General features: G+C 39.1%; 1 protein-coding gene across 3 annotated transcripts; it reads right to left on the minus strand.

Annotated features, from left to right (window-relative positions):
- Positions 1 to 42: 42 nt before the first annotated feature.
- On the minus strand, positions 43 to 19719 carry znf652 (zinc finger protein 652). Of its 3 annotated transcripts, none has more exons than XM_082162693.1 (7): positions 19297 to 19719; positions 11309 to 11589; positions 9132 to 10322; positions 6235 to 6382; positions 5953 to 6068; positions 3805 to 3954; positions 43 to 3065 (listed from the first exon to the last, which is right to left on the minus strand). In XM_082162693.1, the coding sequence occupies exons 3-7, from the start codon at positions 10122 to 10124 to the stop codon at positions 2484 to 2486; spliced, it is 1989 nt and encodes a 662-aa protein (XP_082018819.1). In that variant the 5' UTR covers positions 10125 to 10322; positions 11309 to 11589; positions 19297 to 19719; the 3' UTR covers positions 43 to 2483. The 3 variants fall into 3 exon arrangements, with proteins under 3 accessions (XP_082018819.1, XP_082018821.1, XP_082018820.1); XM_082162695.1 differs by lacking the exon at positions 19297 to 19719 and adding an exon at positions 19188 to 19262; XM_082162694.1 differs by lacking the exon at positions 19297 to 19719 and adding an exon at positions 11723 to 12850.
- Between the last annotated feature and the right edge of the window lie 446 nt (positions 19720 to 20165).

A 20165-nucleotide genomic window follows, 5' to 3' on the forward strand; every position in this document is an offset into this window, starting at 1 on the left:
GAACTCTTCTCCAAGTCTAGTGGGGCAGAGGATACAAAAAGAGAAAGAAGACAATCGATTTATTCTGAGAGCATAAGGGCATCTGGCAATGCAATCGAACACGTAACTCTACACAGATAACGATATCAAATGCATGAAATTGTGAAGGACATTGAATGGAAATGTCCTCTGTTTTCTTTTTCATCACCAGTTCAATGAGGTCACTTAATCAGTCAGGACTCTCTAATCACGTGCTTACTTGAGGTCTGTTGCTTCTGCTTTCAAAACACACACACACACACACATAGGTTCTATTGTTTTATGTAAAACTAACCCACTTTTTTGCAAAAATGCTTAATAGTTTAACATTTAAAAGTGCTTGTTTTTTAAAACATGATTTTAAAATATCAATGTGACACTAAAGCAACTAGCATATAACTTGATCTAATCACAGATTTCACTAGGCTAAACAAGGTCAAAGGTATAAAGAGATTGAGGTCATATCATGAAACAGGCCCATTCTAGTCATTGGGTCAAATGACCCACTTCCCATATATACTGCTTTCTTTCTCTCTCAAAAACAAACTTTACAATGTAAAAATTTAGACAAGTGGCTTGTGGCTAATTCATTTTTTTACTAGTTTAAAGTTAGCAGAAAGTGTTAAATGCACAGTATAAAAAAGGCCCAACATTAATGCAGGTCAAACATGGTGTCTCAAAAACAGGAAAACAATATAAAACAGAACTTAATGAAGGTCAGACGTTTCTGTACCAGACACAAGGCTAAGAATAAAACACTGCTGAAATTGAGAGGGTAGCGAGACTTAAAGACTGATTTGATTAAAAACACCTCACAAGAATAGACATTATTATGGTCTGCTTATTTTTCTTATCTAGTAAGGTTTTATTAGAAAGTGCATTCCATCAACTGATGGAGAATGGAGAGAAAAGTAGCCCAAAACACAAAAAGGACATGACTGACAGCCATCTGAACCAATGACAGTACATCTCGGGTAAAGAGGGGGCGGGGGCATGAAGGCAAAACACAACTTCTTATAGGACAAACTAATTATTTGATGTATAACAAGGGATCCCAACCAAATCCCCATGTGATTCTCCCCATTTTCCAACAGTCAGCCATCTTTCACGTGTCAGACACGTGATAAACAATTCTTTGTCAGTTACACAAACCTTTTACTTGTCAGTAAAGTGCAGAAGACAAATGGTCTAATGAGAGAGGACAAAAAAAGTTCACAATCAATCAAGTCTGATTGACTCAAGACTTCCATCACTTTATCTGTGCTGCTCCTAACGTTATGATTTTAACACACACACACACACACACACACACACACACACACACACACACACACACACACCTCATCAGCATGATAAAGAACCATGTACCAGAAAAAGACAGATAGCAACTAAAAAGCAGCTTTTGATACCAGCACCACAGGCACATGATCAGCCACAGAGACACACACACACGCACACGCACGCGCACGCGCACGCGCACGCGCACACACACACACCCCCTTCTACATTCGGCTGAATACATGATTAGAAACAAACCCTTTCCGCATCTTACAACCTATTACATAAACTCTCACAAAGCAGGCATCTCTTTTCAACAAATCTAATTTCATTTTTAAAAAGTCTCACAGAGCATGTTTATCTACATTATACAAATAAAAATATTGGTTAAGTGAGTTAGATTGTATGGAACATACAGTAAAACTAATTAATGATCTTTTTTTCACCATTAGTTGCAGTCTACCTATGACACATCACAGCATCGGTCTTCCTTAACAGTCTCAACCTCCGACTGAACACGCCGGAGAGCTACAGGCATTATACCCAGTAAGCATATTTTTATTGTATTAAAAAAAAAGAAAGAAAAAAAGAAAACTCCAATATTTTAATAAAATCACTGACAATCACAATCAGGCAACAGAAAAGTTTCAGTCATATAGACTACACTGAGTTTACTGCTTAAGTGCTGTATACTATGTTTGTGTGACGAATATGAATATTTTCAAACCTGCATTTCTAAAGACACTGCATTTGTGAAATGTAGACCTTTAACTTGTGGACGTTTGAACCCGTAGAACCTTTGCAACAGCAGCTGAGTCGATAAAGAGGCAGAGAAAGAGAAAGAAACGTGTTGTGCCATTGAAACCCCAATGGCATCTTGATCATTGTGACAAGAGTTTGAAGTGATGTGAAGTGAATCCTAGTAATGCTTTATGAAGTTCTTGAGATCAGTTCACAGAGATTAGCTGTCTAACAATCCTGTTTGGTCACGAGTGCTAGTGGCAATTAGGTTTGTAGTTTCAGTTTTGTATCACACATACATACACATACATACATGTTGCATTTCACCGAGTTCCTGCTTTCCGATTCCGGTGAGAATTATACTGATGAATGACGTCAGTCTGTCCGCCCTGTTCTCCAGCGAGCACCTGATTTCACATTAGTGAGTTTGTGTTCATGAGAGTGTTTCAGTGGTGTTGCGGAGCGGCGCCCTGTCGCAGGTAAGCGTCCTCATGGGCGCAGTGGTTTATTGGCTCGCTCTTGAATAGGGCGGGGGGAGGAGGCAGGACAGAAGGCTGCACTGAGATTGGCTGAGGGGCGTGGCTTGTCATGGGGGCGTGTCCTGTGTGATGGACAGGAGTGTGAGTGTGGGCAGGGTGATGTTGTGCGGGCATGGTCTGCATGTGCAAATGAGAGAAGCCATGAACGGTGACCGCTCGTTGCGGCAGAGGCCCTCCCGCGGCAGGACTGATCATTACGGGGCCCACGGGCGTCGACTGAGCGGGCTGGGTTGGGGTAGAGGTGTGGCTTGAAGAAGGGGTGTGGCCGGTAAGGTGAATGGAAAGCCCCATGCTGGCAGGCTGAAGGGTCACCGGACTGGTGACCCGGAAACACTTCTCTCGATGCGCCTTAAGCATGTTGGAAAAGCGGAAACGTTGGCCGCAGATTTCGCAAGGGTACGGCTTTTCCCCAGTGTGCGTGCGCCGGTGCCGCTTCATATTGGGCCGACTGGTGAAACTCTTCCCGCAGATCTCACAGATGAATGGCTTCTCACCTGAAGAGAAACAGAAGAATGGGAGAGAGATCTTGTTTCATTCACTGGCAATAAAGCCACACGGGCAACAAGAGTAGTATGCGTTAAACATGTGGTGTGTGGCGTTATTATAGAGAACATCTGGGAGTGTTTAACCACAAGAGTTTAAATGTGTCCGCTACAAGGTTAAACTCTAAAATTACACATGTAGATCAACCAGTAAGGCACTCGAAGAATAAAAATCTTCAATAAACCTTACAGAAACTTTTTAATGTCTTCTTCTTTTCAACAACACTAAATAAATGAATCTTTTTGAACGGAATTGTTCTAGTCTTGTTTTATGAACTTATACAAACTTATTTTAATAACAAATGGATTAAGTTGTATTTTACAATAAAATTAATAATAGTAACTTCCAAATATTCAAGAATTGTGTTACAGTAGTTCTTCATTTTAATAAACTTTTAATTAAAATTGAACAAACATGAGTTTTTTGGAGTGCAATATCGACATGCTCCACTTAGTGTAACATTTAGAAAATGTACAAGTAATTTTATTGTTGAAAACCTAACAATCTTTTCTAGTTTTACTGCAAATTTGATTTGGTTTGTTATATAACACAATGGCATTCATTTTTAAGTGCCGCTGTAGATTACAATAGTCATTATCATAGTAAAATTACCCACAAAATATGTTCAAAAGAGGACAAAAGAGTCTCTTTATTCACTCTCCACAAGTTTGAAATGTTTGTGCACCTCACCTGTGTGTGTCTTCATGTGCTCATCGAAATACTGTTTCATGTTGAAGTCTTTGCCACACCACTGGCACATAAACTGCTTGTGTCCTATGTGAATGCTCATGTGAGACCGCAGCTGGTATTTGTACTGGAACCTCTCGTCGCAGTTCTGCACACGCACAAACAGAAATAGACAGCATGTGGGTGGATGCTGGTTCAGCCTCACTTCAAATCAGGGCCAGACTGAAGCAATCCCAACTTTGTAATATGATCATAATAACCTGTCATTACTGTTCATAAGCCTGTCATTAACATACTATTTATAGGAAGCAGGCCAATCCCACTCATTCAGACTCTCTCATATGGCACCTTTAAGTGAAACCAATGAGCCCCACCCTGACCAACCTCACGAAATGTACACACCCCATAATGCGTTTTCATGGAAAAGATGCCCCAAAAAACAAAAAGAGAATACATAAAATACAGATTCAACGTTTCCACCGACAAGCAATTTGTCTGTCCAGTTTGAAATCTTCACTTAAATATTTGCAAAAGTTAAATTTACATTTGAAATCAAAAAACAATTTCAGTTAGGTGGAAAAGATCAACAAACACCAGATTTTTTAAATCGACAGTCCATAAGAGGACGCAATAAATATAAATCAAACAGCAGCAACGTGTTACATTGTTTATTTTAAAGCTACACTACGTAACTTTTTTGGGGGGATAAAATAACAAAATGTTATTAATGCAAGATTGCCAACAAATCCATCTTCAAAACTGTGTCTTTACCAAGATACAGTTTGATAAATCCATAATAATGATTTATATTTTAGAGCTGTCAGGACGTCGGGTCATATTTATACACAGATAAAAGTAACTCAGGCTGCAGGTAGCGTCAAGCTTAAAGTTTGTTGTCATAAATAAATGAGAAAAAAATTAAACGGCAAACTTCACAGGAATAACCGGCTGTAAAGACAAAGAAACCATTATTTATTTGTTCATCCGCTCTGATAAGATGTGTCCAGCGCCTCGAACCACATTCATCCGTGCAGAGATGAGCAGTAGCGCAACAAAAACAAGACGCACGCAGTTTTATTTTTTAGCCGCTAGAAAAGAAAAAGTGCATACAATTATAAAATCACAGTTTTTGCATTCTGAGAAAAATATGCTTTAAATTTAGTCAGTATATATTTTGCTCTGACTGTATCAGGCAAACTACCACTGAAATAAATGTGAATGTTAATGGCTAGTTTTCTAAATAAGACCTAATCCAAAAGTATAATTTAATAGAAAAAAAATTATATTTCCTAAAATGCTAAAGTCCAAATGTATTTTCTGTTGTGTATTTACACACAGACACACAGAGCTCTTGTCACAGACTGCCAAACAGCACCTTCAGGAAAGCTCCAGTCTGGTTACATAAATGCGCCAAAAGACGTCAGTAAACAAATGCAACAAACAAAATGCTATAAACAGCAATAAGCTAATCTTTATTCACGCTCTTTTTCAAATTTGCACAAATCCAGTGTTGTTTGTGCATGTCAACATTCTGCTGTGGACGTAGCGTTTTATAGCGTTCCCAAAAACAAATTGAAGCTGTAAATATGGACAAGCGGGAAACTCAAACATTTATGAATATAATTATTTTAATACTGTTTGTTTAATACATTATTACACTTCAGGAATGTACTTTAGAGTTTCAAATGACACATTAGTAAAGTGTTTTTTTTGTTTTCAAATGGCACATTAATAAAGGTGTCACTGGTGTTTAAAACTGCAAGAAACAGTCAAACACAAATAAATGGGGGTTGAATATGGGAAAACAGAGAGGGATGTAAATATCAAAACGGCTTAGTTGTGCTCCTATTTAGGAGAAAAGAGGATTTTCTGGAGCAGAAGAAGGGTTTATGTAGAGAAGTGGTTTACAACTGGTTCAGTACCAAGACCATCAAACAATGACTCAACCCTATATCAACCTCGTAACCAGAATTATATCTTCTACCTTGCATAATCTAGGAATGTATAATTTATGGTTTTCAAGGATGAGCATGTCATTAACACATCCTTACTACATGACTGTATGGCTAGTTGCATTTTATTATTTGTATTTCCCATTGCTTTTCCTTCTCTCAATCAGAAATATCAGTTTCGTATGTGTTCATACCTCACAGCGGAAGGGCTTCTCTCCTGAATGCTGCAGTGAATGCACTTTCAGAGACATGCTGCGTTTAAAAGATTTTCCACAGGTTTCACAGGTAAATGGCATGTCCTTTGTGTGAGCTAGAGACAGACACAGAAGACCTATTGAATTAGGCACAAGTATGTTTCTCTAGTGTATTGTGTGGCTATATAGACATTTGAAAAGATTATCCTGATGGTGTTTGAGATTTAAGTATTCACTAGGGCAGTGCTGAAGTGTGTCTGTGCGCATTTTTATTATACGTACCGACCATGTGCTTACGGACATGGGCCATAGTGTAGAATTTCTTCTCACAAATCTCACAGGAAAATTTCTTCTCTGCAAATCCATGGACAATCTTAATATGCTCGTGGAGGGACCACAGCTTCTTAAAGGACTTATTACATGACACACACTGGGACACAAAAAGATACATTGTTATACAGTACAAGAATAACATATTTAGTAGTATATCTTCTCTCAGACCCATTTTTTCAATGACTCAATGACATTCTAAACAAGAATGAAGTCTCCCTCTGCTGGTCAGGACTGATATTAACACATTTCTAACCTCTAATGCACTTCATATTTAAAATCTACTGGTTTACAGATCTGAGATTTATTTGGTAATTTATCTGTATTGGACTTTTAATTGTGCATATTCATTTCCTCTATTTTTACATTTAGATTACCTTTGCTGCCATCAAAACACCAATATGTTTGCCATTATAAACAGTAGGGTACAAAGGGGCTAAAGGCACACTTTAACAAAACTGATTTTCACTACTCTCATAGTGTAAAAAAAATCATAAATGTGGTCTTTTCGGTTTCAAAATCTATAAAAATAAATGTAAGAGGTGGCAAGGTGGGCATTTTACCTCACCAGCACGGGGCAAAAGACACAAAGTATTTATACAAATACTTTAGCTAAAGTAATATGTTTTAAATCATATCTGAGTTAATGCTTGTTGCCTTGTTCAAAACAATCACTTCAGCAAAGGTCTGTACTATTTTCTCTTTATTTTGATAAATAAAATAATTTATTTTCGTTCAATAAATATACTGTCATTAAAATGTTCATTTTAAAAATACAGTAACAAAATGATTTTAAAAAAAGTAAAGATTCTGAAACCATTGAAGGAGATCATATAACAAATGTATATAGCTTTACAGTAGTAACAATAAATATGATATTTTAATGTCACATGTGAAGGCCAAGTATGGTAACCCATATTCACAATTTGTCCTCTGCATTTAATCCATCATCCAATTTAGTGCACACACATTAGTAACAGTGAGTAGTGAACACACACACACACACATGGCGCAGTGGGCAGCCATTTTTGCTGTGGTGCCCGGGGATTGATTGGGGGTTCGGTGCCTTGCTTAAGGGCACCTCAGTCATTTCCTGCCAGTATTGAGAATCAACCCCTCAACCTTCAGGTTACCAGTCTCACTCTATCCATAAGGCCACGAGACTCTAACCATTAGTCCACGACTGCCCCTCTGCCCCTGAAAACAGTTAAAGACCCCCTGTAGTGAAAATAAAGCACTTTAATGTTGCCACTTTAATGTTGTTTATATGTCTATGTGATGTTTTTTATGTGCTTTAAGACAAACCTTGCGCAAATTCATAAGTCAACACCATTGCTGAGTATTTTCTCCTTAAAACTGCAGTGAACTAAAGATTGCTATTTGCAATCACTGTTGTTTCTGACATCACAAACTACCTTGTAACCAATCACAATGGTTCACATTGACAATCAGTCAATGTACGGGCTTTAGCATATCATCATTACTATGCTCTGAAGCAGTGGAGTTTTAAAGAGAAGCCTGAGAGTCAAGATGTCCAATCCGAACCGGTGTTTTCAAAGCCAGAAAAGTGTTAGAAGCCAGGTTATCCCGGTATATTTTTCTGTTTATATGAAAAATCGGGTACATTTAACAATATAGCAGGTGAATTATGTATATGATGTGTATTACGATGTTATGATGAACTATATTTCTTTCTCCACTGACGTTCTGAGTTGTTCAAACTCGTTTCTGGAGGCTGACTGCCAGAAGGCAACTGTCTGAGGTGGCGAACTGGAAAATGGTTTGTGTAACATTAGCAGCACATTATCAGCTGTTTTATAACGTAGTCAAGCAAAAGGCTAATCATATTAATTACCGTTATGTGTCCGATGTTGTAAAGAGTGATACATAAAATTCATTACCATTCTGATACATCGTCTTGAAGACGAGCCTGTATAATTCACTCTTCCACTTCTTCTGAATCAGTTTCTGGTTTAAAGGGATAGTTCACCCAAAAATGAAAATTCTGTCATCATTTACTCACCCTCAAGTTGTTTCAAACCTGTATGAATTTCTTTTTTCTGCTGAACACAAAGGAAGATATTTTGAAAAATGTCTGTAACCAAACAGTTGATGGACCCCATTGACTTCCATAGTATTTTTTTTTTCCTACTATGGAAGTCAATGGGGTCCATCAACTGGATATTTTTGGGTGAACTATCCCTTTAAACATGTATGGCTGAATTAAACCAGTATTTCCACTGTGCAGCAGTTACTACAGTAAAGCAGACTGAGTGAATCTCTGAGCTGGTGTGAGTGAGTGGAAATAAATTTCTCACAGGTTTAAATATGTAATTTTGGTGATCAAAGATGAGTTTTAAGGGATAACATTTTTGACTACTGTTTTCTTTTCAATATATTTTTCAATGTAATTTATTCCTGTGATCAAAGCTGAATTTTCAGCATCATTACATTACATCATTAAAGTCTTCAGTGTCTCATGATCTTTCAGTAATCATTCTAATATGATGATCAAGAAACATTATACAAATGTTTAAACTATCACTTTTGATCACTTTAATGCATCCTTGCTGAATAAAAGTATTAATTTCTTAGTTGCTGACCCCAAACATTTTTTTTTTTTTTTTTTTTCACAATTCTGTGAGATTGAACAAAAAGTCCCTGTCCCTCACGGCCTTATTTCTGCTTCAGTCTCATTAAATATGGCCTCTTCCAGAACTAAAGATTATTAACAATATCATTATTACTATTAAGAATACTCGTGAACAGTGTACAGTGCCATATCTTTTGATTAAGGTCATTTACTAAACATGAGGCATTTCCATAAAGAGTCGGGATGATCCTCTTACCTGGATGTTCTTCTCGCAGTCTGTCTGCTGGTGAAGAGCCAGTTCACTCTCCAGCACGAACTTCTTTCCGCACTTGTCGCAGATCTGCATGCGTCTGTGTGTCACATTCATGTGCTTCTCCAGGTACCAGCGGGTGTTGAACACACGTGGACATTTTTCACACACTAGCGTCTCTTTCTCCTCACCCTCTCCCTTGGCTCCGGAGGCAGAGGCGGTGGAGCCTTTGGCCTCCTTGGCAGGTCTACGTTTTTGGCGCGGGGAGTTTGCATTCTTCCTCCGCCCCCTGGTTGTCACACCTGCGTTCGTTGTGGTTACGTTTCCTGTCAACGAGGGGGCAACACGACGACTCTTACGACGCGGCGAAGAAGCCGCTCTACCCCTGTGCGCCCGTTGCGCTCTTGTTCGCCGATTGTTGTTCTCCTCCTCTTCATCTTGATCGTCCTCATCGCTGTAGTCTTCTTCAATGCTGTCATCTTCTTCTTCCTCCTCCTCCTCCTCCTCCTCCTCATCTTCTTCTTCTTCCTCACTGTTGCTCTTGTCGTCTCCTGCAGTGTTCGTATTCTCCGCGTCGTCTCCTTTGGATACGTGCAGAGTCTGATTATTGAGGTTGACCTCTACGATGATCTGCCCTCGTTTGAATTCGTCCTCTGCCCCGGCTCCCTCTTCAGCTTCAGAATCTTCTGACGTCCCTCCATTTCCACTCTTCGTCACAGCTGCTCCGGACCCTTCCCGGTAAAACGGTTGAGTCGGGGCAGGATGGGGATTCAGGTCTGAGGACATATGCGACTCTGGCCTCGCAGCCATCGTGTTGTCAATGACCACAGAGTACGGTTTTGCCGCGGCTTCTCGCTTGTACAGTTTCGCCGATAGCTCGGCATTGGGAGCAGAGGCGTTGTGGAAGTACGTTTGGGAGGGTTGAGTCATTTGCCCCTCCTCTTGCGACATCGTCTCTGGGCCGGACACCTCCTCCTTCAGTGTCTGGCAGGCCTTCATCGGCAGACGATTGCTTGCTTGAATCAGAGTGTTTGCCTCTTTACGTTTGAAATTAACCACTGTTTGCGGTCAAGGGTGGTACAGGAGATAATGTACCCCCTCCTCTCGAGTGAATGAGAGGAGGGCAAGAGTGTGTAAAGGAGGAGAGAAGATCAGAGATGCCTTAGCCTAGGCCAAACTGAGCCTCCATTACGTTCACTAGGGCATTAAAGAAAAAGAAATACATATGAAAAAGTGAGACAGGAAGACTAAGAAAGTGAATAAGACTTAACAGTTCAACACACGGGCTGCACGATTAATTGCGATAAAACCAAATATCACAATATGGATATTGCAATGACTTAATTAAATGAATGAAGTGCAGCATTGTGTTCTTTTACATGCAAGCAGCTTCTGATCCACTGTTTTCAGTGTCTCAGAGCGGCTTGGTTCATATCTCTGCATTTGCTCTGAGTTTGGGTCACTTATATCGTGTATATGAGAACGCAACATGCATCAACCATCTCCCCAAACTTATAATGAGAAATGTTAAACCCCCCAAATCGTGCAACCCTAAAATGTTTCACCTCAAAATAGGGCTTGGCGATGTGGCCTAGAAAATCTTATCTCGTATTTTCTATTTAGATTAAAAAAAAATTATTAAAAAAAATTCACATCCTGCCCAATAATGTCCTTCAAACAATGTTCATATTGAAGGCTATGAAAACAAATATAGTGAATGTAACCATGTAGGCTGCATATTTTAGCAATATGTATATTTAAGTCGGAATTATTGTGCTCCTATTAAATTGCACTCGCATTTTTCGCCTTTTTTTTCTCGCATTTTTGTTTCTAACATTTAGAGATGGAGTTATGCACTGAGGAAAGCACTACATTTCAAACACATTAAACAGGGCAAGTATCTGTCAGCACATGTATCTGTCAGAGCAAGCCACTGTAAACTATACGTGTTATATCTTACCACCTATATTGAAGCGCTTAATATAAAACATGTCTCATATTTAAGACCAATTGGATGATGCACTTTCCCCGCAGCAGCTCACTCTGCACTCTCCACTATTTTTTTTTTTAGATGCGCTCGTTTCAAACTACTGTATATCGATATAAACTGCATTTCCTCATTCCATATCGTTTATTAAAAATATATCAATATATCGTACAAACTCAAACCTCAAAGTACTCACATGAAGTCTGCCTCACTGTGCAACTGCATGCACATATTTCATCCTGATCCAAATTAAAGTTGTCTTGGCTTTAGATTCAAACTTCACTCTCTCAACAGCATCTCGGTTTCACTTGGAAAGACAATAGCGGCACCTCATCTGCAATCTCTGCTGATTCAGATACAAAAGCCGCCTCCTTTCAGTCAGTGATGTGACGGTGCCTCTGCGCCGCTGAACTCAAAGCTTAGATCTCGCAGTCATTACCAGCTGCTCCGAATCAGCACCCTGCAGCCAGACACTACCTGAAAGAGAGGAAGAAATTACGTAAAAGGTTGTGAAAGGAATGAAAGACAATTGAAAGCAATTATCTCAGGAGTCAACTGAAATGTCACATTTAATTCAGTACATCAAAGCGGGTAAATGAACCACAACTACCATTGAAACAAGAGCAGTGTGTCATCAAACAGATTTTCAAGAACGGTACGATACGGCTTTATACGTGGCGGCATATCACAGCACCTCGCAATTACAGTCATTGCAGTGACTGTTACCTGGTAAAAAACCCAAATCAGGTGCCATACATCCTTTATATGTATGTGTGAGGGAGTGAGAGAGAAAGCAAGCAAGAGAATAAGAGAGGGAAAAAGAAAGAGAAACGAAACTGCAGCCTGGTTAAGGTGTAGACATCTAGAATCTCACTACTAATCAGATACACACTCCTGACCGCAACCGTTTCGCTTCTCAGCGTAAGTGTGTGTGAGCAACTCAAAATTAAACCACAAGAAGCTGAGTACAGAAAACACAGTCACACAATGGGTAAAAAAATATATATTTTCATATTCTAAACAATCTGGGACAATCTCACTTCATCACTGCCACCAAACATGTCACAACAAGCCACTTGCAGAAGAAATATCAGCAGAGCCGTGCCGAAGTCGCCAGCACGAGTGTTGCTATGTGGTTGCTAAGTATTTGGATTGGTTGCTAGGTGTATTTAACAAGTAGGCCTGTAGTGATTATTTGATCTGATCATGAATGTTTAACTACGATTATAGTACACTTTAAATTACAGTCACATATTGCAATCCAACAAATGGGCATTTTTATGCCTCTCTTTCTGGTGCATTACATTTGAACACATGAAAGTGAATAAATATTTTATTAATGCATAATATTCTAATATTATTTAAATAATAATAATTAATTCATTAACCCAAGAGAAATATTTCTAACTTTTTTTTTATATTTTAACATTTAATTCACACACACATATATAATGCATACATGTGCAAAAAATGGGTAAGAAACCGTGATACCTTTTTTTTAGGATTCTTTGATTAATAAAAGTTCAAAAGAACAGCATTTATTTGAAACCAAAATCTTTACTCTCACTTTTGATACATTTATTGCCTCCTTGCTAAATAAAAATATTAATTATTTTAAGAGATAATATTTCTTAAAAAATTAAAAAATTAAAAAAACTCTTACTGACCCCAAACTTTTGAACAGTAGTGTACAATATTGTTCAAAGTTTTGGGGTCTATTTAACAACGAATCCTGAGAAAACGGTTTAATTAAAACGGTAATATTAAAAAATATTAAGCAGCTAAGCTGTTTTTTAACATCGTTCAACATTGATCGTAAAAATAAATGTTTCTTGAGCAGAAAATCATCATATTAGACTGATTTCTGAAGGATCATGTGACACTGAAGACTGGAGTAATGATGCTGAAAATTCAGCTTTTGAAAATTGGGGTGCAACAGACCACAAAACTTACGGTTCAGATCATATTACGTTTTTTGTTTTTTTTGGAGTCAGGAATCAGATAATTTTTTGGATCAGCAAAATAAGAAGTGGCACGAGAGACTTCTATCAAAAAAAAAAAAAACATTGTTACTGACCCAAAACTTTTGAACGGTATATGACATCCATTTGACAGAGAGAGATTTAACCGAAACAGGAGACAGTTATACATTCAAGAACCAAAATGAGACCACAAGTTTCAGTGTGAGTGATTTGTAACGGGTGTGGGGAGGAGGGTGTGTGCGCTCAAGGAATGATCATCCCCAATCAATGACTCTTTTATATGACAATATGCAACAATATAGACCAAGGGATCAAAAATCAGAGTAACCCTATTAATCAGTCAAGTTCAACACAAGACCCCACCTCACATGCTGACTCAACACAGTCAAAAACAACAGCACCTAAACAACAAGTAAACAGCAGCCACAAACAGGAAAAATATCTGTTTATGCACTGCTGCTCTTAACGGCTTCAACCTTGACTTCCTGGCTCTCTGTGAACATCTCTGCTCCGTTTGAGTGTGTGTGTGTGTGTGTGTGCGCCAGTCGCCTGTGTGAGCTGAACAATTGTTTCTGTGAAATATTCACGAGTCTTTAGAACAATAATGCATTGTAAAGCATTGGCTGTGGACAACATGTATTACATGATAAAATCTAAAGCCTTGTGACTACCAAGACAATCCCTGTCTAGTCCGAGTGCTGCATGCCACATCTGAGAAGAGACCAACAGTGTGACTCACATTAACCCACCGCCATGCTAGGAAAGCATACCTTCAATTTTTCAAAGGATTTCTTTCTTTAAATGTTCATCAGACATGGCAACACTGGTGCCTTTGACTGTCTGAGAGCTGCACAGATGCAAACGGCACATTTTGTATTGAGAAAGTTACAGATGTATACATGGATCACAAGCCTTGTTGACTCATTAAGGTGCGTGCGAACATCTAGATAAAAGAAAGTGAGTTCACTCTATCCTGTGGCAGCGGGAAAGGATGTCTGACATTGCGTATGCATATATATGTGTGTGTGTGTGTGTGTTCCTATAGTGAGCTATACTGTGAATGTATGCACTGTCTGATTTGAAAGGTCATGACTATCATGTGTCTGAGGGGGAGGAAGCGGCATCTGAATGATAAAAAGCGAAAAAAGAAACAGTTAGGCCAGTTAAAACAGAAATGTATAGTCAGAAGAGAAAGGGTATAACGTTGAAACGTATACGGTTGACCTTTGAGTCTCCTTTAGGGCATGTAAGGCTACTTTACAATACATTAAAGGGTCACTATGACTTCCAAACCTGTGTTGTGTTCCACACAAGAAAAAGTCACACAGGAGAAATGAAACGACATGAGGGTGAGTAAAATATGAGATTTTTCATTTTAGGTGAACTATTACTTTAAGGCCAATATCTCCATATTCATGTTTTAACTACACATTGTCATAAACCCTAATTCAAATCAATAAATGGTGAGTCGTTTTGACAAATGATTGATGTCACATAAATCAAATTTTCTAAATGCATGTTATTGATCTTATTGTGAATGATTCATCCATGCATGTTTCTTTTTTTTAAACTTGTTTTGACCTTGTCATTTTTAATCAAAATATCTATTAACTCAAACTTCCAGTGAAACAAGACTTCTTTCTGTTGACTTCTCCATTCATTTAGTCAGTTTAAACCCCGCCCCTTTCTTACAATCAACTGCAGGCTTGAATTCAGATCTGCCTCCATCCGATCAACAACCAACGGATTTTATCAAGACCCCGCCTACATTTTGTTTTTCATTTTGAAAAATTCGTTTAACTCAGATGTACGTCACAATGCGGAAGAAAAGATATGTCGCTACTTCCTTTACATTTAGACTTAAACATTTTTTTTTTTAAATCTGTTCATTAATCATGTGTATAATAGTTTTTGCATGCAGCCAGTAAAGACATCACAATTGAACTATGTTTTCTGTTTATACTCATTTTATTGTATTATTTCAGCCTTTTATACTGAATTCATTCAACAGACTAACAACTCCAGTAACAATTTCTTCAGCTTTATATTCAATAGCAGTGCATGAAACTCAGATTCATGCTTGTGTTGTTTACAGAAACACAACTGATCAAAAATATTTCAAACAAACCGTTTAAAACCTTGCATGTTAACTATTAAGGGTGCTTTAATTCGCCTGAATCATGAAGCTCTCCTGCAGCGTCAGTTTACATTACTGAATTGGCCACACATGCACGCGTATAAACCTACCCACACAAACAAAACCATATACACAAACAAACGCCTACACATATACAATTATACACACACAAACACATACCCACACAGATACAGCCATATACACACACACCTCCACCTTTCTTCCTGTGCGCTTTGCAACTTTCTGAGAATTGGAAAGCGCAGCACATGTGACCACAGGATGGGTGCATAAGGGGTCACACACCTCAGAGCGTGTGCGTCGGAGTCATAGGAAAGTAGACGGCACATATCACGCATGTATTACTGTACATATATTTCAAAGACTGGCCCGGCACACCATCCACTATGTGTAAATACTGTTCTGTGCTTCAAATCAAGGCAAAATCGTCACTTTAAATAACAAATGATGCTCAACATTCATGTTAAATAGCCTTGTAATCTGAAGATCTGCAAAAAGATCAGCAAAAAGATAGTTAAAACAGCTTTGTCACTCATTAATTGAGTGCACCCATCAGAAGGACTCCAGAAATGCAGATTCTCACGGTGCTCTGGGTGCTGCAAAAGAATCTACCAACACATCTGAGGAGGAAAGGAAGGAGAAAGCACCACCTATTTACACGTGCACAAGAATTCAAGGTGCATGTGTTCGCATCTACAAATCTGTCTATGTGTACGGCGACGTAAAGGCCTGGAGTTTGCATGCTGTGGTGCAATGAAGAAAAGCAGGGAGAAATTTGGTGTGAAAGCGTGAAGACAAACTCAATTGATTTAATTTTTCTCACTACATGACTGACTTTCGTCACTTTTCTCATTTCACGACTGAAGTTTTGCAACGCCTCGGGCCGCTCCTCTCATCTTGAGCAAGTAGGTGGATGATAATGGTGACTAATCCTGTGTTTCCTCGCACATGAAAAACAAGCTGCTTTGATGTGGGTGACAATCACAGAATCAAAATCTCTACGACCAATGAAACTCACCTTTTACTCACCTATTAGCATAAATGTCCCATTCAATTGTTACTGATTCAAGGACTGAGGATCAAGAATATGACCCCATAAGCCCCCCTATCTCACCTTGTCCAATCAACCATGAACCAATTAAACTCATTTAATTACCAAAACCACTTTAATCTCTTTAATTTATATTGCAGCCAGAATAACCTTTCATGGTCAGATTTTAAGGTGGATTTAGTGCACAAGACATAACTTTAGGACTGGTTTATCATATGCAGGTTAAGCAAACTTTACATTCAAGTGTCTGAAAGCGAAACTTACTACAGCTAAAAACGAAAAATGCATTTTGCTAATTTTTTTCACTTCATCTTTTCCTGTCTCCAACATCTCTGGCCTGCTGGCCTTGTGTTGAACTTGAATAGCAACAGACCACTGAAAATTTGATTAATTATTTAAATTAAGAGAGGTCAACCATGACAGAACTGAGAATCCACAATCTGGCTTTCACTCAGAAAGGGCTGCCGGGTTCTTTGAGTGCTGTTATGCAACTGTATTAACCACAACCAAGCTGAGTCACTCTATTCCATATGCACTTAAACTAACCAACCAACTCAAGGCCTTTAATACAGGTCATTCTAATGCAGATGATCTGAATGGAACATAACCCTATCTATATTCTAAATGCAAGAACCAAGTCACTTCCCCATATATTTTCTTTTTTGAAAGTCTGTTAAACTCAAATATACGGAAGAAGAGATGTCACTACTTACGTTTCCCTGCGACTTTAAAGGGAAAATGCATCACTGCAACACTAGAGTCAAATGGAATTTTAAAAGTAATATACTGTCATTACGCACACAGCAGAGTCTGCAAAGCTGCGCGTTCATGTGCGTTTGCTGTGATGTCTGCGCGGAGATATGGAAACATCTTGACAGGCAGCGAATGCAATGACTGGACGAACATTTTTTGGTCCTGAGACTTCCAAAGAAGATATATGTACATGTTTTGATATTTAGGTCACTTCTATTATTGATTGCAATCAGGATGTAAAGAGAGTTTCAACCAGTATAACAAAAAGTGGTAATAAAACAAATAGCCTGCCCTACCTTTACCCTGCCGATTATTTTGTTTTTGTACAAACAGCAGAACTTCTCACAATTTTGAGCAGGGTTTCAAAACCCAGAGTAAAAAGCAGTGCAAATCCCGCTTCTTAAATTAAAAGTGTGAAACGGTCCTTTACCCGGGGTTAAAAGCGGTGTTTAGAACGACAATAACCCAGGGTTAAGCGCAGTGTGAAAAGCCCTTTTTAGAATAAATTTTAGTACGGAAGTTATTGATGAATCATGCATGTTCATGAAAACATTCACACACAAATTTGCACGTCCACCTGCTTAGTGAATAAGACTAGGTTTAATACTTACACTTCTTTAGTTACCTCTGCATACAAGCTGGAATAAAAGAAAGTATTTTAACGTCAAAAAATGACACTTCACCTTAACAAGTTCAGATATTTTTCACAGCAGGAGAGCATCATTGCAGATGCGCCAAAGACACAGACGCTTTGAAGCCTAATAAACTGTCAGTCTACAAAATGTTATATCAACTGTGAGTCTATCAAGTCTTTTTGGTCATAATTTTCTTTGTAAAGAGCTTTATTTCTAAAATATTTAAAGTTAAGAGAGGATCATGCAGTTTATTAATAACAATAATAGCAGGAGGGCCTTGAATACAATTTATTTTATACTCAAATATGATATGATACCTAGGATACATGAATTGGCATCTACCACCACCACCACATTGCAGCCTGAATGTGTCAATAAAATGTTATGAAGACAGCATCGTGAAGATGTTTAGAAGAAAAAGATAAGGTGAACAAAACTAATACTAACTTAAAGGTTGGTGAATGCTAAAAGGCCTTGATTTGTGGGTCTCAAAGGACATTGTGAATTACACAAGCTCTGGAGAAAATCTCTTCTCCAATGAAGTTGGTGAGACTTCCATTACCAGCTTGGAAACTGGATAAGGGAAGCGGGGAAATAATCTCACAAAATAATGAGCTTTCTGGCTTGTCACGCACACAAATGCATCACGGCTGTTACTGACTACGTTTAACAAAAAAAGAGACATCAACATTTTAAAAAGGCGTAAAACAAATAGCTAAATTCCTTATCCCCTTTTCCTAAAATCAGCGCTAGCAGCTCGAGCTAACGCTACCGCTTGAGAAGGGCCTAGCGCGCGCATCCACAACACACCTTCAAACTCCACCACGTCCACCACAAAAATGAAGGGAATATACTGCTATACAGCGCAGTTGGGTCAGCCTATACTGTCAGAACAGTTAGCAAAGGAGCAAAGGGTGCGAGGCAACTCACTGGCAAAGAGTAACTTTTTTGGGAAAGCGACGCAAAGAAAGGGTTAAACAGAAGGAAACATTGGTTGGTCGGGACGGCAGGCGTGCAGGCCGTTTGGCTAGCAGAGCTAACAGCCCGAGTGCACGCGCACATACAGCTGCATGCAGTGGACTCCAGCCACTGCAGGACCTGTTTTTGCAAAATTGTTAAATGTAATCGCAAAAAAGCCCCATCGATATTATTTTAATCAACCCGCTTTATTAGGCGCATGCAGAGGCAATTAGGCTGTTTAAGCCCGTGGCTCATAGCAAGCTAACATCCTCGTCGTGTACGACTTTCACTTTTTTACACCCCCAAACCGCCCAGATTTATACTCCTTCAGAGATTTTTCTCATTCATACTGACATGCCCTCACGGTTTGCGAGCAGTTAGTTGCAGAAGACTCTCGGTGCATTTGTATGCAAAACGCCATTTGCCAAGAAAACAATTACATTTCTGACGATTCCTTTTCTTTCTGAACAAAACCCTGCAAAGCGAGCGGTAAAAATAAGTCGTGCCGTGCATTGCTTGTCAAGGTGACAGCATCATACCTTGACAGATGTTCGAGGGATGGTTATATGCATGCGACAAACAACTGTCATCGCTGTAAATAAATACCAAAAGCAGAAATTAACTTGTAGCGAAGAGTAGGTTACTCACCCGAGACACGAGCGCCCTCTCCCTCATACTGTGCACCTCAAGTTGTGTAGGGATCGGATAAAACACAAATCTACAACAACAACAAAACGCGATTTGCTTCAGATAAACTATTCCTCGGCGGACACCGTGAGTTTTTACGAACAGCGAAGCAGTCGCATGCACGCGCAGACGAGCTATCGTAAATCGCTCTGGTTTGCTTCTAGACGGTCCGAGCTCACCGCTTTTCTGGTTTACAAGCCATCGCTACGTGGCTGGCCTAAGTCTCGCGCATCAACCATTCTCCGAGTTCATCCGAGGCGCCCGAGCCGCCGCTGTCTGCACTGGAGAAAGCGCGCGTGGCGTTGGTTTTTTTTCTTCCAGCAAAACCAGACAGCGTTCAGTGCGCGCGCCCGCCTTCCTCCCTGCGGTGAAGCACTTCGACAAAAGTGACTTCTCCGCTTGATGGAACGTTTGCTAAACTAAATGAGAAAATGCAGCTGCCAGTTTATCACTGTGAGAAAGCACTAATAACACTTTTGAGAACTTTATTAACCCTCTTAATAAAGTTAAGAGGGTTAATAGAGGGTTAGTCTTGGTCTTTATCACCAGATTGTCATTGTGAACTGAGAACTGTCACTGTCAATAATAGAGATGAAAAAAGTTTTTGGAGCTGTGCGTAAGTAAGGCACTTTACACTAACACTAACCCTCGGTTTCTCAGACTAGGCTTAAGACTAGTCCCAGTCTAAAATGCATTTTTGAGCTGTTTTAACTGAAAGCAACTTACATTGACTTTCCTTAAAATATGTCAGTGCCATTGTTTTGTCTCAAGATGCTCACCAGTAACGTTTTTTTCCTATAGGGCACGTTTATAAGGCTACCTAATTGAAC

Source organism: Leuciscus leuciscus (genome assembly GCF_965113295.1).
Source record: "Leuciscus leuciscus genome assembly, chromosome: 1".
Lineage (NCBI taxonomy): Eukaryota > Metazoa > Chordata > Actinopteri > Cypriniformes > Leuciscidae > Leuciscus > Leuciscus leuciscus.

Bases quoted from the DNA above. Each gene is read 5' to 3' on its own strand.
- znf652 (XM_082162693.1), bottom strand. From the start codon at position 10,124: ATGAAGGCCTGCCAGACACTGAAGGAGGAGGTGTCCGGCCCAGAGACG. The intron at 6,383-9,131 runs GTAAGAGGATCA...TTTGTGTCCCAG, and splicing joins ACTGCGAGAAGAACATCCAG to TGTGTGTCATGTAATAAGTC. The intron at 3,955-5,952 runs GTATGAACACAT...GTGCGTGTGCAG, and splicing joins AGAAGCCCTTCCGCTGTGAG to AACTGCGACGAGAGGTTCCA.